Consider the following 25,306-nt stretch of genomic DNA (forward strand, 5'->3'; position numbering starts at 1 on the left):
TCTGTTGGTTCCAGGGCCTTTTTCAGCAGACACTATTTTAATGCCATATTTGCCTTATTATGACATGTATTAATCTGGTAGGTGTGGTTCCACCATTGTATTGTGAATGAATATTATTAAATGGTCTTCACTATCACCAACTCCCTTGTTTGTGTAAACAGTATCCAGTCAATTAAGAGTTTAGTCCGTACAAGTCAATAAATTCATAAATTGCAATTCATACCTGCCTATACTCTTATAATTTCCTTTTCTCAACCATGTTCTAAATTCTCTACCATTGGATAAATTAGTGACATTATCAATAGAATTACCTTATGCCCCAGGGTGATAATTGATAATGTTCCATACCATAAAATGACAATATGAATGGATTTAGGGGCCACACTTAACCCTAGCACCAATCTAAAAATAATCAATAATCATGACATGGCCCTGCTTGATGCTCACCCTCAGGAAGAGGTCACTAAAGATACGGGTGCTATAGTGAAATGTGGTGAAGAAACTATATGGTGCCCAGCTATCAGAAGGAAGGGTGTCTGGGGTCTTTTGTTGAATGATCTTCAGAAAAACTTGAGTAGTCTGTGACTTTAATGATCTTGTTAGATAATTCTGCATTAATTTGAGTAACCTATCTTTAGTGCAAATATGAATCTATTCCAGTCAGGTATCTGACTTCCACATTTCTTAGGATGGGAAAGTGAGTGCTTCCAGTGTGTCATCTGCTTGTTGAAATATTGTAATTAGTATTTCATCAGTTCCTGCAGCTTTGTTTCCACCAATCTCCTCAGTGCAACTTGGACTTCTTCCTTCAGTACCATTGGTTCTTACTCATATAGTTTCTCTTAAAATGGATGAATGTTGACTGGTCCTTTCTGGTACAGTGGCCACATGTACTCCTTCCATCTGCTTTTGGGGCTTGCAGCATCAAATAATATTAGACCCATAAAATCTGTTTTTTAAATAATTTTGACATGTAATTTAGATGCCCTACAATTCAGTGGTTTAAATATAATAAAAATAGTTGAGCATTTATCACCACACTAAATGTTAGGACATTTTTCATTCATATATCCATTAATATTAGTTTTTCATTCTCCGTTTCCCCCACTTCTTCCTCCATAACTCTAAGAAACTATAATCTAGTTATACTGTCTTTAAAGATTTACCTATTCTGAACTGCATGTAAAGAAAATCATACCAAAATACCCCTACAATAACAACAAAATAACATGCAGAAAAACCTCAATCCAAAAGACAGAAAATAATAAAAACTGCAACTTAAAAATGGGTCAAAAGAGGAAAAAAATATGGTAAGATGTTAAAATTTAACCTATGTATGTAGTACTGCACTTTCCAATGTACTCCAAGATGATTCACATATTTAATCAATGGACAGGGGGAATAAGATGCAGAGTTAATTCATGTGGGGAGCTCATTAAATAGATTTTGGACTTTCACTACCAACTACAGCTTTCTGCAAACCAGGTGATCAGATTTTAAACTCTAATACAGTACCCCCTAGAAAGTTTCAATATTGCAAGTTGAAGCTTGAAGCTTTCCTTCCATTCTTTCAGCTTGATATATGCTGTGTGTGCTCATCCTTTTTGGTTTGCTAACTCTAGATTTTTATACATTTCATTGTCACTCACTACCGTCTAGCCCATTTGGCCTCATAGTGACCTATAAAACATGGTAAAAGTGCCCCTAAGGGTTTCCAAGGCAGTAACTCTTTAACAGGAATAGAAAGGCTTGTCTTTCTCCCAAGAAGGGATGGTTGTCTTGAACTGCTGACCCTGTGGTTAGCAGCCTGAGTAACCACTATGCCACCATGGCTCCTGATTGATGATAGCAACCCATGAGGACAGGGTGGAACTGCTTCAGAGGGTTTCTGACGCTGTGACTATGTATGGGAGTATTAGCCTTGCAAGACCCTATCGTGCCATTTCCATCACCGAGGCCACATGTTTTCAAATACTATTCCTTCCATTTTGTTTTCACCTTTCCCATTCCAATTGCCAATAATCATCAATGCATCTTGATTTCATGTTTGATGACTTTCAGACTGAATAAGTTGCCAGAATGCTTCATTTTTGTCATCTTGGCTTTAGTAGTTGGCATAAATTTAAATAATAGTTGTATTAACTGGGTTTCTTTATAAGTGTAGCTATTATCCTATCACAGACAGCAGCATTCTGTCTAGATAGATCTTGAAATGTCCTTTCTGAGGATGAATATAACACCATTCCTCTTGAATCTCTTACTCCCAGCATGGTAAACAATATGATTATCTGATTCAAAATGGCCAATACCAATCCATTTCAGCTCAATGTCTAGGATATCAAATTGTGTGCATTGCATCTCTGATGATTTCCAACTTATGTAGATTTAAACTTCGTATATACCACATTTTTTATTATTAATAGATCCTTTCAGCTGTTTTTTCTCATTTTGAGTTATGCCCCATCAGCAAATGAAGGTCTCAAAGACATTCCTTCATCTACATCATTATGCATGGGTCTAGTACAACGGTGGGAGAAGATACTGATAGGACTCACCTGTGAATAATTGTCAACAGGATTCCCTGGAATGCCATTCTTCTCTGTGTATAAAATGAGCCCTTTGAGAAGCAGGAGAAGGGATCTCAATACCAACAAGAGCCAGGAGTGGAGCGTATCACCTGGACCTGAGATCACGGCACAGGGAACTTTTGGATCCAGAAGACAGCTGTGACATCAGAGAAGGAGCAGCAGAACCAGGACCCAGAGCAAGAACGAGTGAACTTCCTAGTCCATGGAGCAAGTACAGCTGAGTGCTTTCACGTAGGAAGAGGCTAGTGTAATGGCATGCCTCTGGGCATCTCATTGGTGGAGCATGGCTGGTTGACCAGGGGGAGGATTGCTGAGTACCTTTGGGTTGAGGCTTACTATAGCAGGGTGCCTCTGGGCACTTAATTCTCCGAGCTTAAACTGAATGTCTTTGAGTTGAGGTTCAAGAGCAGAGTAGTATGCCCTAAAATAACTCTGTAACATGATCTGATGAGCAATTTAATCCTGAGCATTTCTCACTTGCATTACAATCTACCAGCTTCCTTACTAAATCCTTTGATCATGAATTTTGCTTGTGAATTATGGGTAGCCATTGTAATAGCTTTTTGAATCTAGATATAGAAAATGCTACTTAAGACAACACAAGGAGTAAAAGAGGACTCAGTTCTCCTTAGCATCTTTTATGAAAATGCCACACTTCAAAGAGGCCTGACCTGATTGATAAGTTGGACGCTACCTATTTCTTCCCACGGGGTAGCAAGTTAGCAAAACCTAACCATCAAAATGGCTATGAGTTGTAACCAACTTGATGGTACCTAACAACAACAAGAAGTGAGAAGTTTCTGGCGGAGTTCTCTCAAATCAAACAAAGGATTAACTCAGATTATTGTGAGTGGACCTATCAAGAATGACATAATGGAGTATTAACAAAAGCAACCTCTGTTAGACATGCCTAAGAAACAGAAGAGGAGAGGATGCTCTGCTGTCTCTCTGGATTCCCAGAGAAATACAGAATCCATCAGGCACATCCCTTTGCTTATTGCGTCAAACAGGAACACAGCGTTACCCTAGATAATGTGGAGAAAATAATACTTAGACAACAAACTTTGTGTTGCAAGAAAATTAATTTAAAGAAAGATTCTTTCTATATATCAGGTAGCATTTTAAATGATGGCTCAATAACTGTTTACTTTCCAGCATATTAAATGACAATTTCGCATTTCAGCTTTAATAGTTCTTACATTCAATTTTGTCAACTCACCCATACAAAGTAGTTAAAATTTATCAACCAAGTCTAGTTAGTCACTGAAGTTAAACAAGTCTGAATAACAGAATGTGAACGGTTTTGTTGGCAGCTATGAGTGAATTCAAATTTGACTATTTTTTTCCCTACTAGTTCTATAACCTTGGGCCAATTACTTAACCTCTATTGAAATGAGTGTAATAGGCCTAATATTGATTGTGGTCAAGATGGAATGAGATAAATTCTATAAAGCATCCAGCACAGTACCTCACAAAGAACAACATAAAATCAATATTAGTTTGCTTCTGTATTACTCTTTCTGACCAGAAACTTATTAGAATCAAAGACCTTGAACAACACTTGATTATAATAATACTCATCTATCTGTCTATGTATCTATGTACCTATCTAAATTGGAAAGTGAGGGGTTATCTTGATGGATTTAGGCAAATTTCAACTTTTCAATTCTCACTTCCAAATTGAACAAGTAGTTTGGATAAAAATTGTAATGTTTTGATGCCTAGTCTTACCCATTCCAGAGAATTATGTGACAGCTCAGTTCCTGCTCTTGATTTTGGCCTTAGGGTTCAGTTTTACTAAGACCTTCTTAAAACCCTCCCTTAAGTAAAATTTTTCATATGTGTTATAGAGGTGGCATGACAATTGAATTTGACGAAAATACTGGTTATCCATTAGTACTAAGCATTGTGTTGCTGGTGGGGAGCAACAATGATTAGTAAGCCAGTGCTCTACCTTTTTATTATAGCAACAACAATAGGAAATTACACAATTATCTTTAAGGATAGTTCATTGTCACATTTTAAAATGTTATCAGGAATGAGAAAAATTAAATGTAAAAGGTCATTTGTACAAAATCAGAGTTAGAACATTATAACTATTTTTATGAAAACATTTTATGGATGCACAATTGACTTACACTATGGCTTTTAAAACATTTTAGGATATGGTTTCATGGAAAAAGAGGAATAATGAGGGATAAATATTTTCTTTGGGATGGTATCCAATAAAGTAGAGATTTAAACCAGACTGACCTACAGATGAAAGGTGTGTATTTTTCAGGGAAAGTCATTAAAAGCACCTTATTACACATTGTAAGTCCAATAGCAGAGGGAATTGTGACTCACTTAAACCGCTATAAATGATGAAACCAGGGACATTGGTCTCACTGGCAGTTTATAATCAATCATACTCAATGAATCTGTGAGTAACTGGCACAGCAGTCAAAGGGCAGAGAATGAATGGAGCCTTTTAGGCTAATTTGGATGTAACACAATGTTTGAATAAGTGTTATGAAGCTTGGAGAAAACAACTATAAACGATCCTTTATCCTTCCGAAATAGGTAGGAAGTTGCGCCAAATAAAAGTCCTAACTGCTGGGCTTTGTTTAGCAATGACTGCGCCAAAATAAACTCTTAGGCAGTCCTGATGTTATGCCAGACAGTAAGAGCCCAAATTTGTCAGCATTTACTAATGGTGTGTAAACAGCATAGTAGGTAAAATTATTTTAAAAGAATAATTCAATTAAAAATGCATTTATTGCATTCATTTCAAATACACTTGGTGACAGTGCAAAGAAGTAACTCTTATTTTCATACGCAAATGTTAAAAATCTTACTGTGTGCAAGATAGCATGTTGGGGGACGCAGAGGGAAAAAAACTAATTTTATACAAAAAGCATAATAAAGAAAATTAAACTAAAAAAAATGTGCAAACCACCAATTCTTACTTACAATGCAACACTGATAAGAACAACGCTGGTCTGTATGTTCCACAGAGCTTCAATACTGTCACATATGTTAATTACATCCTGTTCTTAGAAGCCATACCGAGCATAAAGGTTGAGGGTGGATATCATTATCCACCAAAAGAAAATGAACATTAGAGATGAGCACTCAGTTGACAAAGTCTTTTCTCATAAAACAGAGTTTGCTGTCTTTCTCTATGGGTCTTCAAATAAGAAATAGTATTAGAATGTGATACTATGCAAAACATGGAAGTTATCATAATTATGCAATATTTAAGCAGAGCAATGCATAAGCAACCATAGTCAGAGACAAAATTTTTATAACTGGCTAAGATTTCCTCTTCAGAATTACAAAGAATTACAATAAATCTCATATTTTTCTTCTAAGAGAAAATGCAAGTTCTTTATTAATGTCATTAACTTTTTATTTTTTATTCCTAAATCACCATAGAGTGAAGGAGAAGAAAGATGCAGATAAAGTGATGGTACCTTCATTTTATGTTTTTAAAATAGTGTACTTTATAATCTGAATTACAAAGTGACTGGGTTGTCAATCACATTCTTTGTAACATGAGCTATAAGAACTTAGCTTTGAATGCCAAGGCTTTCCTGACAGCCTGTCTCAGGGATGTTCTCCACATACTCATCAAATGCTATTTTGGGGGAGTTTTTTTGGGGTATGTTTATCTTTGAAGTTTTTTTTACCCTTTGAGTTATTTTGTTGTTGTGTTTTTTCAGATGAAATCGTTGCTTAAAACTGAATTACATTTTTCAAAGAAAATAATTTATTATTCCAGGTCTCCTTTGTCATGGAAATTACAGCGAGCATAAAATACTTTGCGAAATAAAGCCTTAAAGAAATTATTCACATGGATCTTAACTAATGGCAGCCAAGTCTAATTTTACTTTCGTCTGGAAGTTCTCTCATAAAGCAGCATAGAAAGAATCCCTGTGGAGGCTTGAGATGCAGTTGAAAAAGCCCGAGAAGAAGCCTTCAGTTTTTCTCAATAATTAATTAGCCTGGGAAACTCTGCTTGTAATAAAAAAATGGCAAGATTTTTGTCAAATTAAATAACATTATTATTTTTAAACTTCTTTGAAAAATTGATACTATGAAAACATTAATTTTAAGGTGCAATATCACCTAGGCTTATAATTTTCACTTTCAAAAGGAATACATAACAAAAACCACTATGGTACAGAATAATCAATAAAACAAAGAAAATGAAAGAATATTGTGGAGAGCCTCTATTTAATAGCATATTGTTTATTAAAGGAACCTAAAATCTACTAAGGAACAGCAAAATGAAAACTAAAGTTCAAATACACCTACTCCTCACTTACTGATGATCGTTAGCTTAACATCGTTCTTTTGCCTTTCCAACAGTAGTGCAATAGCTTCTATCCAACTATTTAGCACAGTAATGAAGCAGGTCTGATAGTAAGGAACACCAGGCTGCAAGAGGAGGAGGATAATGCTGGCTGTGAAAGTTAAACGTGTGTCAACGTGGCTGAACCATGATACTCAATGGCTTGACAGTTATATAATGGTATAGTCATCCTTCATTTTATGATCTGACATGGTCATTCGCTATTTGCACATAATGCTAATTTAGGCCTAATAACCTGGTTTAGAGAGTTCAATCCCTCAGATAAGTGGGAATTAAGTGTACTATTGTATATCCTGTTCTGCTTGAAATGAATTTTTCCATAAGACAAATTAATGCATGATTGTTGAAAATGGTGCATGCTATATTCCCCAGTTAATGACTCTGAAAAGGCATATTAATGATCATATTAAATACTGAGCAATTTTGAAGTTAGAAAACCCAATTTCATTTGTATTAATTACAAATTTAATAGTTCATAAAATTCCTTTATTAAAAAATCATTATTTTTGTTTCCTGAACTACGGTTTTAATGGAATGGAAATCACCTTCTAATATAAACTTATATGTTTTTTCTTTACTTTTTTAAAAATCATTTTATTGGGGGCTCATACAACTCTTATCACAATCCATACATACATCAATTGTATAAAGCACATTTGTACATTCGATATCCTCATTATTATCAAAACATTTGCTCTCCACATAAGCCCCTGGCATCAACTCCTCATTTTCTCCCCTCCCTTCCTGCTCCTCCCTCCCTCATAAACCCTTGATAATTTGTAAGTTATATTTTGTCATGTCTTACACTGTCCGATGTCTCCCTTCACCCAATTTTCTGTTGTCCATCCCCCAGGGAGGAGGTTATATGTAGATCCCTGTAATTGGTTCCCACTTTCCACCCCACCCTCCCCCCACCCTCCCAGTATCACCACTCGCACAACGAGTCCTGAAGGAATCATCAGTCCTAGATTCCCAGGGTTTCCAGTTCCTATTTGTACCAGTATACATCCTCTGGTCTCGCCAGATTTGTAAAGTAGAATTGGGAGCATGATAGGTGGGGGGTGGGGGGGAGGAACCATTTAGGAACTAGAGGAAAGTTGTATGTTTCATCATTGCTACCTTCCACCCTTACTGGCTCGTCCCCACCCCGTGACCCTTCCATAAGGGGATGTTTAGTTGTCTACAGATGGGCTTTGGGTCCCTACTCTGCACTCCCCCTCATTCACAATGACATGATTTTTTGTTCTTTGATGCTTGATACCTCATCCCTTTGATATCTTGTGATCACACAGGCTGGTGTGCTTCTTCCATGTGAGCTTTGTTGCTTCTGAGCTAGATGGCCGCTTGTTTACCTTCAAGCCTTTAAGATTCCAGACGCCATATCTTTTGATAGCTGGGCACCATCAGCTTTCTTCACCACATTTGCTTATGCACCCATTTGTCTTCATAAACTTATTTTTGTTAGTAAACTATTTTAATCACTTTTTTCTCTTGCAAATAAAAATATTGGATGCATCTAAAATAGGGTAGATAGCATATGCTTCCAAACACATCATTGGTTAACAGTAGCAGTAACTATACTTGATCTCCCAACAACATGGTTATGACTCAGTGGTTTTAATATACTTGGGTTCACCAGACTAAAAAACTTAAGACAGGATGGAAAACTTGAGACAATGTTCAGGATGACTTACATAATCTTAAGTAATGCTTATAGTAGACACCACAATATCTGCCACCATGGTGCCTGGTAAGAGCAAGGCACAGGTTAAGGTCATAGCTCACAACACCAAACTTTTAAATGATAGTTAGCATTATTGCTACCCAAGAAGTTATGAAAGAAAAATAATCAAAGTGGATGCCAGAAGACACTCTAAAACTTGGTCATAGAACAGCTAAAGCAAACGGAGGTGTGGGAAACAAAGATTTCTCCCAAGTTATCTCCCCCAAATATACGCCAAACTTAGCTGCTTGCGAATGACTATACACTTGGAGGTTATAAGTTCTCCCTAAGGGTTATCAACCGTCTGGAGCAAGCAGTCACCACTGTTTATCCCACAACAAGTAGGACCTACTCCCTTCTGATAAGGATAATAGTTGTAGAGTTCAAGCCCACCCAAGGGTGACCAAGGTTAGGCCACCATCATGAATCTAGGGTCCGCCATTCTTGTCACATGTATACCTCTAGTTCCTCCCCTTCCTACCATGTGTATAGCCCTAGCTCTTCCCCTTCCTGTTACGCCTATGCCCATTGTACATCCCCTTCCTATAATGTGTATGCCTATGGCACTGCCCCTTCCTGTGACGTGCGGTTACCTGTAATCACGCCCCCTGAAGGAGATATAACCCTTGGTTAGCATTAAACGGGATTCTCTAGCCTCCTACCAGGTCCTCGAGCATCCTGCCAGGTCCTTGCCCCACCTCGCCTTGGCCCACGCTGTGTGTGGATCTGGCCGGTTAGATCATGGCCATCCAGGAGGTGACCATGCTACCATGAAATGTGTCTGACTCCATTATTTGACTCTCTCTTCTATCTTTTATGCTCTCTATGACTATATTATAATATTTATATATATCTCAACCATACAATTACACTTACTGAACCCATGATAAGTGAGGGGGGGGGCTGGCACCCCTTCCAACCACATGGAGGAAATGATGAAATGAAAGAGCTAGAACAGAAAATTTCAAAGGGCAGCTCAAGAAGAGAAAGACTGTAGTGCAAAGATCTGGAGTGCAAAAAGGACGCATGTCCTCGGCGTATGACAAGCTAAACAATTGATCAAAAATGTCAAGCCTCAAGTTGTAAACAAAAAGGTCACTAAGACAGGAAAGCAAAAAAAGATAAAAGTGGATGTCAGAAGAGCTTCTGAAACTTGCTCTTAATCTTAGAGTAGTGAAGGCAAATAGAAGAAATGATGAAGTAAAAGAACTGAACAGAAAATGTCAATGGCCCACTCAGCAATGCAAAGATAATTATAAGGAAATGTGCAAAAATCTAGAGTTAGGAAACCTAAAAGGAAGAACACACTCAGCCTATCTTAAACTGAAAGAACTCAAGAAAAAAGTCAAGCCTTAGGTTGCAATATTTCAAGAGGTAGCATAGCAGCATGAACCAATGGGACTGAAGGAAAACATTCAAGCTGCACTGAAAGCATTGGTCAAAGCCAAGGTGCCAGGACTTGATGGAATACCAACTGAAATGTTTCAACCAGCTGATGAGGCACTGAAAGCACTCACTAATCGATGTCAAGATATTTGGATGACAGCTACTTGGCCAACTGACTGAAAGAGATCCATATTTGTACCCATTACAAATAAAAGGGACCCAACAGAATACACAAATTATAGAATGACATCATTAATATCACATTCAAGTAAATTTACCAAAGATCATCCAATAGTAGTTGCAGCAGTACACTGATAAAGAACTGCCAGATCTTGATGGATTCAGAAGAGAATGTAGAACAATTGCTGATATCAGATGGATCTTTGCTAAAAGAGAATACCAGAAAGATACCAGAAATGTTTACCTACCCCAAGGCATTCAACTGTGTGGATCATAACAAACTATGAATAACCTTGAGAAGAAGGGAATGCCAGAACATTTCAGTGTGCTCCTGTGGAATCTGTATGTGGACCAAGAGACTGTCATAAAGAACAAGGGAAAACTGTGTGGTTTAAAATCAGGAAGGGTGTGCATCCGGATTATATCCTTTCACCATATTCACTCTGTATGCTGACCAGGTAATCCAAGAAGTGGAACTGCATGGCATCAGGATTAATGGAAGGCTTTTTAACAGCCTATGATATATAGATGATACAACCTTTCTTGCTGAAGGCAAGGACGTTTGAAGAACTTGGTGATGAAGATCAAGGACTGCTACCTTCTGTACTGATTGTAATTCAATGTAAAGACCACCAAAATCCTCACAACTGGACCAGCAGTTAACATCACGGTAATCAGAGAAAAGAGGGAAGTTGTGAAGGATTTCATCTTGTTTAAAGCTACAATCAACACTCAAGGAAGGAAAAGTCAAGAAATAAAATTATGTATTGCACTGGGCAAATCTGCTGCATAAAACCTCTTTAAAATGCTCAAGAACAAGGATGTCACTTTGAAGGCTAAGATATACTTGACCCAAGTCATCCATGGTCATGCATGTGATAGTTGGGCATTAAATATGGAAGACTTGAAAATAACTTCACTGTTAATTAATATGATAAGAGTGAATAAATTGAGGCATATTTATACTTTTATAAAAAGCCATACACTCTTTAAGATAAAAGAAAAAGTAGAATGTACTTTTAGTGAGAATGTAGAGAAAACTGGGGAGGTAAGTTTTTACTTAACAATCAGTGTCCGGTACAATTTACCTCATTTCTCAACTTTATGAGATTTCTTTTAAATTTTTTTATTTTTTATGTTTTATAATGAAGAAAGTTTGCTACTAATGTTTATGTGTCACCAATTTGGGGGGGGGGGTAATTAAAAATCAACAACAAAACAAAAAGCCAGTCTTCTCAAGTATTGTTTTCAAGCACAGATGCTCAATGTGAGTAGATGTTCATTGAATATTGGCCCACTTGAAAAATAAAAAGACACAAACAAAAAATTGTTGTGGACTCTTAATGTTAGCACTTGAACATTTTTTGAATTTATTATGACTCTTGAAAACATCTCTTAATGTTGCAGTGTTCGCTTAGAATAAAGATTAAAACTTATATAATTCAGGGCCTATTTTAGGGAAAAAATTGGGGGGAGTCACAAAAATACAAGGCTATGCTTTCAAGTAATTTATAATCTTAATAATATATAATAAGTGGTATTGAATTAGATAATTCAATAGGAAATCAAAATTTATCTACCATATACACTTAAAATCAAGATGTAGACTACATTATAACAACTGGTGTGCCTTATTTCAGTCAACACAGAGCTGAGATTAAATGAAGTTTTTAATAATTGGAGGAAAATTCAGTCATAATACGGATACTAACTATGTTTCCTAGGAATATCTTGACCAATCAACAAAGATCTCAAGCATAAAGAATTTCTGACATTAGAAGAGAAAATAGCAATGACCATTTATCCTAGTCAACAGTCACCCAGCACCCCTCCCCCCCTTTCCTTTATGATTGGAGTAACTAATTTGGTTTACAATCAGTGGGTGAACTTCAAGATGAGTGTGGATAAGCCTAAGCTAGTCATGGACAGCCATTTAGACAGCCAGTGTAATAAACAGAGAAAGTGGTAAGAAAAGGCCAAACTATGACAGTACTTTAAATAAAAGGAAGCAATGTAGAAGCTATTACGGATATCAGTCCTCATGGCATAATGGGTTACTCGTTTGACAGCTTTCTAACTGAAAAGTCAGCAGTTCAAAAGCACCTGCCAGTCGATGGAAGAGGGATGAGGCTGTGCTCCTCTAAACATTTACACCCTCAGAAACCCGCAGGATCACTTCTACTCTGTCCTCCAGGGTCACCAGGAAGCTGCACTGACTCAAAGACAGGGAAGGGTGGATAGCATGAACAAAAGGATGTGGGAAATGAAAGACAGAAAGAAAGGTGGGGAAGCAAACACAGCAATAGGCGATAGAAATCGAAGAAGAGTTAGCAATTTCAAGTTTAGATAACAGTAAAATGACATCAAGTTGGAGATCAGTTTTATATATCCATCTGGTGTGTTAATAGTATTAAAGATATTTTATCTCCCTGGAAATCAAGGAGAAAATAAAAACTTCTATTTGAACAATCTTTAATCATTATTTTATCCAAAACAAAGTCTAAAAAATATTTAAGAGATGACATTTGAGCCCTCCCATATTATTAAATTAAAAAAATTAAACTTTAAGTAGCTCTAAACGAGAGCATTATAATGGATATATTAAATGAGACATGTGAAAGAACCCGAGATTTTGGTGGTGTTGCTATTATTTTTAAATTTTTATTCAGGCTTGACTCAGATTAATTGAAAGAATAAAATTTTGAGTTTGTAAAATTCACAAAAATTACTAATATGGCCTCTCTATATGATGATAATATTACTGAAAGTTTCTGCAATTTTTACATACAACCTCTGACATGTAGACAAAAATGATCAATTATAGGCAGAAGCAAAACCAAAAGTGACAATTAATATGGCTTAATAAATGATGGTATTATTGGAGGTGTGTATGTACAAATAGTTTCTTTAAGGTGACAACAGATAACGAGATTATATGAAAAATCAAATAGAAATTCTAGAACTGAAACTGAGAATTTAATTAAATAATTTGAACAGCAAAATGACACATAACAAGAGGTATTACAATAAACAATATTTTAGCTACAGCACAAAGAATCAAAAGGGTCAAAATTATGGAAAAGAATTTGGAACATGGAGGAGGGGCACAGAAAGAAAGTTTACAACAACAAAAAGAAACAAAATAAAACCTCTAACATAGAGAAATGTCTAATACCTATATAACTGAACTACTAGACTGGGAGAAGAGAGAATAGGATAGGATAAATATTTGAAAAAATATTGGTAAGTAAATTTCTAAAACTGACAAAGGGTATCAAGCCACGACTTCAAGAAACTCTATGAAGTTCTTGCAACATAAACACACAAAACATCACACTTAGTTACATTAATTTTTTTTAAATGTGGTTTAGTTCAAACAAGGATCAACTGCTAAACAACACTTCTATAAATAAAACATTACTATCAGCAAGAATAAAGAGATAGGTATGTACATATATATGTACATGGTGTTTTCAATGGTCTCATATGCATGTGAAAGTTGGACATTGAATAAAGAAGACCAAATGGAACTGTGGTCCTGTAGAAGAATACTGGAAGTGCCATGGGCTGCTAAAAGGGCAAACTCCTATTCCTGGCAGTACAGCCAGAGAGCACCTTGGAGACAAGGAGTGAGACTTCCTCTCATGTTCATCAAGAAAGACCAGTCCCTAGAGAAAACTATCATGCGTGATAAAGTAAAGGCCCTCATGAGATGCATGGACACAGTGGTTACAACAATGGAACAATTGTGAAGATGGGACAGGACCGGGCCGTGTTTCATTTTGTTGTACATAGGGTTGCTATGGATTGGAAATGACTCAAAAGCACCTAACAACAACACATACACATTTTAAAGGCACTAACTTTATAGGACAGAGATAAAGCCAAAGGCAGACACGTCAACAGAAACAAAAGAAGCCAGGTGATAAGGAAGTGGCATCTTCAAAGGGGCGAAAGAAAATACAACTGGCAACCTAGAAATCTATATTAGCAAGTATACCTTTCCTAAACATAAGAGACCTACTCACAAGCTGAAACCAAGGGAATTGGTCACCAGCAGAAATGCAAGAACATGAATAACAAAAGATGTTTTCCAAGCTGAAGAAAAACAATCACAAATGAACGCAGGCATAAATGCAAAAGTAAAAAGAAAAGAAAATCGAGAAGAAATTCGTGAATAAATATCAGTGGATATTGATTTTTCAAAACTGCAATAACAATATTTTATGGTTCTGAAATATAGTCATGAGAATATAAATTCATGACAATAAAAAGGCAAAAACCAATGGAGTTGTTAAAGTAAAAGTTATCATTTGTCTATAACTTGTTTTAGCAAAAAATGCTGGAGTTATCTTTCTCTGACAGGTTGCTTCTGCTTCATATAGGTTCTAGCTTTTGCAGATTTTATTTTGACAGCAGAAAATGACAAAAACATGGTAAGACTATACTGGTGAAAGGTGCTACAACAAGGTAGTCTCTTAGCATCTTGGCTCTCACAGGTTTAATGCAATTACTTAACATAAGGTCATACTGGAGTAGAGTGGCCCTAATACACTAAGAGTGATGTTTTTATATAAAGAGGAGAAAAGATGCACTTAGAAACAGGCCAGGTGAAACACAGAGGCAGAGATTGGAACTGTACTGACAAAGCCAAAAAATGCCTGCAGCTACCAGAAGCTGAGGAGACAAGGATTTCGCCCTAGCGTCTTGAGAGAAACCGGTGGCCATGCCATAAATCTGGACTTGTAGCCTACAAAACTTAACAAGAACAAATTTCTGTGGTTTTAAGTCACCCAGTTTGGGTCCTATGTAACTAATATACAGGCTGATCATGGTGCTTCAACAATAACGTGACTACCAGTATTCTAAATTCTTTTTAGGCTGGCATTCCCCAAATCACATCCCTTCCCTCTTGCTCCCCACAAAATCCTGCATGGCAACTACTATATGCCAGCATTCCAGAATTTGACCATAAAGCTGCAAGTTGGCACGTAGTATCTCACATTGAGTAATGTTTCTGCCCACCCTACTTGTAACTATACACTTTTACTAGCTCATGAATTTAGAATCTGCTTAGCAAACCTGCTGATATCTATCCTTCACACATCCCCAGGCCCTCTGAGCTAAGTCATAACATGTATTATGTCAATGCTGGTGGGCTGGCCACATTCCAGAACCTCATCACTGGGAACTTCGTCTATCCTTTTGATCTTAAATATGGCTTATAAGTGATGTTGATGAATTGGCTCAAGGACTCTGATGTGCCCTTTGTAGTACAGTTCCCTGCCTCAATCATAGAGAGGTGAGAATTCTGCCTGTTCAGCTGATTTAGAGTAGTGCTGAATGTTTACCACCTTTTGTCTTAAATGGGTCATGGTCTGTACAGCTAAAGGACTTAGGTTGGTTTCACTAGTATTCTCTACTTACTTGATCTATAGGTTCCAAAATCCACTGCCATCACTACATAGAACCCATAGATAACATTTATGATTAAAGGGTTTATTAAGGAAGTTTACAGGTTGTAACACCAGTGAGATGTTCGGGATAATTGTTTATCAGGATATGTAACAAAGTTCTTTTGGATCTGCTAACAGATGCCCAAAGGGGCATACCACTCCGCTGGAAGCCTCAACTTGAAGACATTCAGCTCATCTTCTGTGGGTCAGTAAATCTAGCACTCTGAATTAAGTGCCCAGAGGCACTTCCTGTAAACCTCAGTCTGAAGGCATTCAGCTCCATTTCCAAGGGTCATCAAGCCCAACTTCCCTAATTAAATGTCCAAAGGTACCCCGCTCAACAAGCCAGCCCCCTGCCCCAAAGCACGCAGCTTTACTTGCTCTGTGGGATGGGAAGTCCATGACACTGTTCCATGCTCTGGATCCTAGTTCTCCTGCCCCTCCTCCAATGTTTTCGTTTTTCTTCTGAATCTAGGAGGTTCACTACACAGAGAATCTCATTACCAGCAAGAGCCAAGAGTGGAGCATGTCCTTTGGACCTGAGATTCCTGCTCAGTGAACCTCCTGGATAGACTGGTATCACAGTGGCTGAAGCAATAATGGGCTCAAATATACACTGAGTCACTATGAGTCAGAATCTAATAGACAACATCTAACAACAATGGCTTTCAAGAGTTTTATCAATAGTTTAATATATTAAAGCACACCTGTGTAGATTTTTTTTTTTAATTTATACTAGTTAGGGTTAATGAGATTCTTGGCCATGTAGATGAATGTTTCTCATCAAGTTTAGAAAGCTAGCCATTATTTCTTCAAGTAACTTTTCTCCCTTGCTCTCCCTACCGTCTTTCTGAACTCCCGGTACACACACTTTGGTACGTTTGATCTTGTCTCAAGGTGTCTTAGGTTCTGTTCGCATTTCTTCAGTCTTTTTACTCTTCAATCATGTGGATTCTTTCTTTCATTATTTTGAATCTGTTACTGAGTCTTCATAGTGAAATTCTCATTTAAAAACAATAGTGTCCATCGCCTTGTTGATACATTTTCATGACATCCATTTAAGTCTTTTGCTTTTCTTTAGCTATTTGATCACTTTTGTAGTAGCTGCTTTGAAGTCTTTGTGAAATCCAACATCTTGGGAAACTCAAAGACACTTTCTGTTCAATACTTGTTTCTTTTCTCCTGATTGTAGATCACATTTCCTATTTCTTGATATGTTTCAATATTTTAGCCTTAAAAATGAGACCTTATAAATAATAAATCATAACAAATCTGGATTTTTAATTGTTTCTCCTGTGAAGGTGGTTGTTGTTACCTTTGGTGTGATTTTCTGTTTAATATTTGCCTGAGCTAACTGTGTGACGTCCATGGCTCTTATAGTGTGCAAACTGCAGAGTTATGTTTTATTCTTGTTTTTATTTTAAACAGAACTTCCAAGAAGTTGTCCTTGTGTCTGCATAGCTTAGTCACCAAGGACCAGAAGTTGTACTAAACACCACAAGCCAATAGGGCTATTCCTCCGCTGACAGTACTATGTGTTAGTAAAGAAGGATATTCAAATTCCAGGTTGTCCCTTTTGATTCCTCTATGGATAGGAGTGCATCCTCTCATAAGGCCTGGTATGTTTGCACAGCTTAGGTCCTTTCAAGTCTCTGCTGCAAATAAGCACATCCTCACCTCAGAACATTTTTGGCTCAACCTCAGGTTAATAGATCTATTGGCCCACACAGCTCACTTACTTCCATCAGCAATGCTATTGAGTGTAGGCATTACCCTGTATAATAGGCTGAAAACATCTTCTTGGGATAAGGCACAGCAGTTGCCAGTCTTCAGAGCCTGACAAATCCAGGTGTAACTTTCATTCTGTCAAAGGTCACGGAATAGGGATAGGGTGGTAATAGGTGCATCCCATGGCAAGAAATTGACATTTACCACTTCTTACAGTTTTTCAAGCATGAATACTTCTCAGATTACTGATACTGCTCATTAATTTCTAGAACACTGATATTTTGTGGCCATTTAGTCCAGATTTATAGTTGTTTTGGGGATAAGGATTTGCCAACCTTCTCCAACAGCCATAGCGTAAACAACTACTTTTAAGAGAATTATTTTTCATCTCCCCAAGAATATAAAGATATTAAAAAACAGTTGCCTAAGAGGACATATCAATATATTCTTTAATAGTGTAGTATTTATCCACATAATTAATAGTGGAAAAATTATCATATTTGTGAACAACATTTATACATTTAAGTGCTTTGAGGTGAGTAAGTCCATTCTGCGCAAGAAAGTGAAGCAAATGATACATAGAGGGAGGCCAATACAAAAATGTGCATTATGACCTTTTCCCCCCAGAAATTATATACATCATTAAATCTTGGTTCTTTAATTTTATACACAGAGGCTTTACACACAAATAGGATAATTCCTATACCAGGAATGAATAACCATCCTCAATTTGCTACTTCTTTACAGCAAAGGAATTTTCCTCAGTGTTAGTAAATGTCCACGGGTTCCACAGTGTCTCAAAGTCAAGTTTGAAATTATATTTATCTAATTGTTTGGAAGGAAACCATTGCTAGTTTGTGGGGGGGGGTGTCTTTTTTCTTCTACTAAGATGAATATAATGCATTTTTTAGGTCTCTTCTCTCATCTGCAATCTGGGATGGGACTATATGATCTAGTTTTAAAAGAAATAGACACTTCTGAACTATATAATGCTATTCTTTAGCAACACTTCTTACATATGAGGCAACTATTGCTGGGAAATACACTCACATTGCTCTTCCAGTTTGCCAGCAGGTTTTACTAAGCCAAAGTCACGGTTTTGTACTAGAAGTAAATGTGCCTGTGATAAATAAATGGGATGAGATTAAGAACATAGTCTGTGAGGCTACAGCTGAGTTTCTGAGTATTTTCTTTGACAGTACATGCTGTTATCCTCTCTGTACATGCTGTTATCCTCTCTGTGAGTCATAGTCAGTGTTCAAAGCAACAAGCTCTTTGATACCCAGAAAAATTGGTTTCTATCTTATTTTTAAAAGCTACTATATCAGTATCATCAACTGTTTGACACAGCCATTCATTTATCCTCAAAAAGGCTATTCTACAATCATACTTCCTTTCAGGAAGTCTACTAGCTAAGTGAAAGCCTCAATTACTGAGTTGCACACAAATCTCTTTGTCAGCTAAAAAGCAAGATTAATTAAGCGAATATGCTAAATCTCAGCCTAATAATTAAGTGGAAATGTGTTAAAAAAAACTTATTGCATTTGTTTTTACTAGGTGATAGCCGTTTATGTGTATGTAAGAAGGGTCAAATATTATTTTAAAAGTATATTTTTTTCATTTAAATTTTAGGTAAGACTGATTTGTTATTCTGTACTTATAAGAAATTGTTAATCTCGCTTAAAAGAAATCATTATAATTAAAAATACTACTTGCTAAAATAATTAATGAATCATTAAATAATTCCTCTTATGATGACTAATTAATTAGGACTCATCCATATGCATCTAAGTCAAAGCGCACGTTTTCAAAATATGTCAATATTCTATTTCTATGAAATAATTCATGTTTCCATTTAATATTCACCTACTTTTTGAACAATATTAAGTAAGTCTAGGAAATATTTCATAATAATAAGTAAAATCAGTAAAATATTCTATATATATATAAAAGTACGCAGCATCAAAATTCTTCTAAAACAATGTATGCAAAGCACACAAAAGATACTGAATCATAAATTGTTAGTGTAAACTAAAGCTATTCTTGAGGCAAAAAGATTTCTGCTTGGTTACAGTGCTGAAATGGTTGGATCTCAAGTGCTATACTAAGGATGCTTATATTTTTATATATTTTGGTAAGGTTCTATGGCAACCAACAATATGCAGCAAACTTAACTGAACTTGAAGTTCATCCACTAACATCATCATCAGGTGTTACCTTTATTTGGATGCAAAGAAATAAAGCATTCTCTGTAAGGAGAACTGTTTCATAATACTACCACCCAAAAGGGTCCCATTTAGTTAAAAAAGAAAACAAAATCCTAAAAAGGGTATGGAGTCAAAGGAAAGTCAGACTGTGCAGGAAATCTTTAGTCACAAAGAGTTAATGCCAACTAGACGAGGGTAAACAGTAATCCCATGTTAAACTGTACACAGACCACAGTAGCTCTCTTATCTGTTATAAACTTCATCTGAAACAAAGGAAAATCTTATAAACTTTAGAGTCTTCCTTAGTTAAAATAACAGTTTAACTATTATTATTAGAATACACACACGCGCGCGCACACACACACACACACACACACGGACTTTTTTCCTTGAATGGATACTGTGAAAACTATGGTGAAAAACTCAAAACAAAATTTGGGGATCATAATGACTAATAATGAAAATGTATTCACATAACAAAAATCACTATGGATGTCTGCATTTAGCCATTTGAAGAAATGGCTTTCTGAAAGAAAAATGTACTAAATCCCATCCCTCTCTTTCATTTATATTATAGGAAAAGCACATATGAACCTGCAATATCTACAATAAATACACATTATCTATTAGAACTATATGAAACAACTTATTATCAAGATGGCAGAATGAATTCAGGAAGAAATTCTCATTGCTGTACTCCAAACACATGGTAATAATATACAAAACACTAAAAAGATAAAACTGTGCATAAAGAGGAAAATATTGCATAGACTGAAAATATACATTATCATAGTAAAAGAATGAATTATGAATTCTTATAAATTATAAGAAGATCCATATTATTATTTTGACATATACAACATTTTTCCTCAGATAAATATAATCTAGTTCTTCATTCAATGGTGGGCAAGTTAAAGCTGAAATTCATTATTTTCTTGGCACACTTCAGTTTCCTAACTATTCCTTACTGAAGTAGAAGGAAAAGGATAGTTAAAACTTCTAATAAGATGCTCTTAATTCTTGACATCAAAACCTTGTCAAAGAGCAAGTAAAATAGAAAGAAATAAAAAAAAAATTAGAACCAGAGGCCCTACAGATCAAATACATAATGAGCCAAATATAGTGTAAAGAAATAATGGCATGTAACATACAAAAAAAATATGGACTGAACTAAACATCTCTGAAGAGAAGAGACATTTTGCCAAATTCGAAATAGTGCAATTATAGTTTAAAGCTTAGCTTAAAAGAGACAGAACACAGAGAGGACTGCATACTCACAGAGGTATACTTAACCATTTACTTGCTCTGCAGCCATCATTTCATCTACCTCAAAGGGGGTTGAGATGGTCTGAATAAGGGACAAGAACAAAGGCCATTCTATCTAACAAAATCTGAAAAGTTTAAGTTGGAAAGAGTGCCGATTTTCTCTATGAACTTCTGATTAAATTTGATTATTAAATGGGGCACTTTAAATGGGGCACTAATGCAAAAGAACCAGCACAACTGAAAAGAAACTGCAAACAAACATTCTGCTTGCACAAGGGTGCCTGCGTGTGACTTTGTGATCCAATTCAAATCTATTCATACTCGGGTTAATCAATTACCTAATTTAATCAGGATCAGAATGTTTCCACCACTTCAGTGGGATGTTCATCCATTCTACCTTCGCTCCTGTCACTATGGACAATGTCCATGTTTCTACCGGAAATAATCCTTGCACTTGTCTCCGGGATCCCATCCTCTTGTATTTACTTACAATTTCAGCATGTCTTACCTTAGCAATTTCTTCTTTCTCCTATTCACATTCATCAGTATACAAACATGAAGTTATTACTCCCATCTTAAAAGAAAAAAATTCCTTCTCAGCTCATTTCCTTACCCAGCTGTTGCTGCACTTATTTACTGTTGAAAGAGTTGCCTATACTTGATTTTTCATCTCAATTCTCCTCTCACAGTACCTTTGAAGCTATTTTCTGTCTCCTCACATTCCCTTTGAACTTCCTAGTTTCTGTGATCTTCCCATCACCCACCGAAAGTGGTTTATTATGGTCTCTAATAAGATTTGTGTTGCTTAATCACTCTTCATCTTAATTGCTGAATCTACTTGCTGATGCCTTTTCCTTGATATCTTTCTTCATTTGTTTTCCCCCCAGGATCCAACAGTTAAATAATATTTGCATCCTACCTCCCGTCTCCTACCTCACAGTTTGCAGGTATCTTCCCGACCTCTACAAATTCTGGTGTGCCATGACTGAGTCCTTAGCCAAGCCACTCCTCCTTTCTGTCTTCTGTGATACTTTAATATCCAGCTTTAAATGCCATCTACACTTCACTAACGACCAGTCCTCCAAATGCTATTATCCCCCACCCCATACTCAATTCTCAAAACTAGTATTTCTATAACTGTATTCTTAACCTTTCTCTTGCAGTTTTCTTGATCTCAACCAATCCCTTTCCTTCATAGCTCAGTCTAAAAATGTTCCCTTACCTATGTCCACTTCAAATTCTGCTGCCTCTAAAAACTCCTCATGTCTACTACTCTCTCTCTTGTCTAAGATATTCACATCCTTTACCCAATTGTTGAATAAGCTTCCTATCTGCTGTATTTTCTTCTGAACTTCAGCAGGCAGACTAATCCTTTTTAAACTTAAATCAGAACATGTCCCTTGACTATTTAAAACTTTACAATTATATCCAATTCAAACTCAAAATAATAGTTACAGTCCTCACAATAATTTTGAATTTTCTCTCTCTGTTTAACTCCTGATTCTCCAAATCTTGATTCTCTGAAATTTGTTCATGCTGCTCCGTGTGCTAGTGCTTGAATATAACAGTCAAGTTCCCACACCAGGGCTTCTGTATGTGAATGCATTTTCTGCCTGGCAGGTTCTTCCAGAAATAGATTTGTCACCTTCTCACTGAGACCTTCCCTGGAACCTTAGCTAAAATCACAACCTATTCCCACCGCCAACCCACACTTTCTACCATATTTCATAGATTCCTTTTCCTCTTTAGCATTTTTCACTACCTAATTTACTTTAAATGTTGTATATTTATCATGTGTATTACCTCATTCTCTGACTAGAATTTAAACATAACGAAGGAAGGCATTTTCATGCTTCACACTCTACTGCATACAAAAGTCCCTAGCATATAAATATTCAAAGAATATCTGCTAAATTAATTACTAAACCATTAATTTTTGAAGATACATTAGAACCACCTGAGGCTAAATCGGGGGTTATGGCGTCTACTGTCCCTGGCAAACTTACAAAACTCCAGAATATTAATAAATCATAGGATTAAAATTGTTTTCTTGCTATCTGATCTGGGGGATTTAGCAATGAACTTTAAACTGAACTACCATTTTCCTTCCTTTCTCCTTTATCCTAACCTATCCAATTGCACTTCCTGGGGAGAGAGAGATGGACTCAAACTCAGGACTATCGAAGGTTTTCTAGATTCCCTGCTCAATTTCCCCCTCTGTAGCTTTGGCAAGATTAGATCTCAAATATTAAAGATAGCTAGGTCTGAGCTAGTGATATTTATCATGAAGGCTTATATTGCTTATGCATCACTCATTAATAAGGAACAAGTTACGAGGGGGTTCCCCCCAAAATATGGAATCCCCCACAGAGCTATGCACTTAATTTTTTCATAAACAACCTACCACCTTCAAAATACTCTCCATTACATTTAATAGATTTGTCAAATCTAAGATTCCATTCTTGGAAATTCATCTTTTGGATGGCTGACAGCACCTCTCCATTCACAGAAACAAAAAGAAATCACACAGAGCGAGGTCAGGTAAGAAAGGTTTGAGGCAAGAGGGGCATGCTGTTTTTTTGACAATAACTGGCGCACTAAGATGGCTGCATAAACAGGTACAATGCCGTGGTGGTCTGCCAGAAATCAGGCCATTTTAATTGCACACTGTTATGCAATCTTTTCAGAATCTCTAAATAGTAAGCTTGATTAACAGTCTGACCTGGTGGAATGATCTCCAAACGCACTATAAGTCAACATTTTCATTGGTTTGGAAAGTTGACGGATGCCCAGGATGAGGTTTGTCATCAACTGACATTTTACCTTTTTTGAAATAAGAAAACCACTCGTACACTTGAATTTTCCCCATAGCACTGTCCTTGTTAGCTGTGTTCAACATCACAACAGTTTCTGAAGCATTTTACCCTCAAGCAGTAAACAAATTTCACAGTTGCATGCTCTTAAATCAGCCATCACAAAAAATGAGGTTCAAAAGAAATTGCTTTTATGAAAAAATTCACTATGACCAGAGTGCACCTTCCCTCGTGACACCACTAGGTGCACTACCTCAGAGTGAGTTGCTCAATGCTGGTCTAGTGGGAGAAATGTGTACGAAAGCTGTTCCTCCCAGCACAATTCATACCTTAGTTTAAGTGTACATGGTCGCTTCTTTTACTGTTGTCAATGAGGTACTATACTTCACAATAAGGAATTCTTCCTAACATTAAGAATTTGAGGTTTTAGGCTGGAAACCCTAAAGAAAATTTTGTTCAGTTTTCATGGTGGCTTCTTGTCATTAAAGTAATGACCTTGAATGAGATGCTCAACAAAGAAAATGAGTAACTTTATCTTACCTGGAGATAACCCAGCGGAATCAGTCTGGTTTTCACTTTCTTCATCAGTACTTTCATTGTAGATAGCATCTCTGCCAGCATTCATTTGAGAACAGGTTGCAATTTCCCTAGAAACAGAGAAATTATTAGCCCTCACCTGCCTTGGTACCAAATCAACCAATAATTAAGTATAGAATGTATCCCTGGAAAAAACTACAATTAAACAAACATGTTAAAATGTATATGACTACATAAATAAAGCCTCTTTGAAAATGATACATTAACTTCCTTAAGAAAGCATTCCCCTTTCTCCTAATCAAGTGATTTAATGAAGACCTTGATAAGATGGATTCACACAGAGGCTGCAAGAATGGTTTAAAACATATGAACAGCTATGCTGGCATAGAACTAGGTGGTGTTCATTCTGTTGTTCATAGGGTTGCTATGAAACGGAACTGGCTGGATGGCACCACTTAACAATGATTAATTCTTTCTTTTTCTTTTTTTTTCAATGATTAATTCTTGAACCCATTTCTTATCACTTATTCTTCCTCCAACAAAATCTTACACTAGAATAAATTATTTTTGTGGGTCAGAGAATATTTAACATTATACTGATCTTAAAGCAATTTACATTTCACTTGAACCCCCCCAAATCCTAAGAGATCATTACTTTTATCCTTAACATGAAGATAAAGTGAAATACAGAGGTATAAGGGACTGCTCAAAATCATGCAATAACAGATCCTTTAATAGATATCAGTGTTGGAACAGCACTTGAAGTAAGACCGGCTGACACCAAACAGTATGTTCATTAGCAAGCTTGTGCTTTTGCTCAGCTGCATAGTTAAAAAAAACCCAACATAGCATGTATTTACTCATGTTTGGGAAAATTATAATGATCTAAAACAGCGGTTTTCAACCTATGGGTCGTGACCCCTTTGGGTGTTGAAGGACCTTTTCACAGTGGTCGCCTAAGACCATTGCAAAATGCATATTTCCGATGGTCTTAGGAACTGAGACACTGCTCCTCTATCTGTCTCCAGGCAGGTCCGCCCACATGCAGATACGCCCACATGGATA

The 25,306-nt window shown here is 36.5% G+C and overlaps 1 protein-coding gene across 1 annotated transcript in view; it reads right to left on the reverse strand.

Moving 5' to 3' along the window:
• Positions 1–25,306, reverse strand: part of XRCC4 (X-ray repair cross complementing 4) — a 279,731-nt gene that overhangs the window by 149,428 nt on the left and 104,997 nt on the right. The window contains exon 6 of the mRNA XM_004703650.3: positions 24,245–24,351. Within this exon, the coding sequence (XP_004703707.1) occupies positions 24,245–24,351 (107 nt within the window). The remainder of the gene's footprint in view (positions 1–24,244; positions 24,352–25,306) is intronic.

Source organism: Echinops telfairi, unplaced genomic scaffold (genome assembly GCF_000313985.2).
Source record: "Echinops telfairi isolate 266 unplaced genomic scaffold, ASM31398v2 ScPeMD7_7469;HRSCAF=8507_1, whole genome shotgun sequence".
Classification (NCBI taxonomy): Eukaryota; Metazoa; Chordata; class Mammalia; order Afrosoricida; family Tenrecidae; genus Echinops; species Echinops telfairi.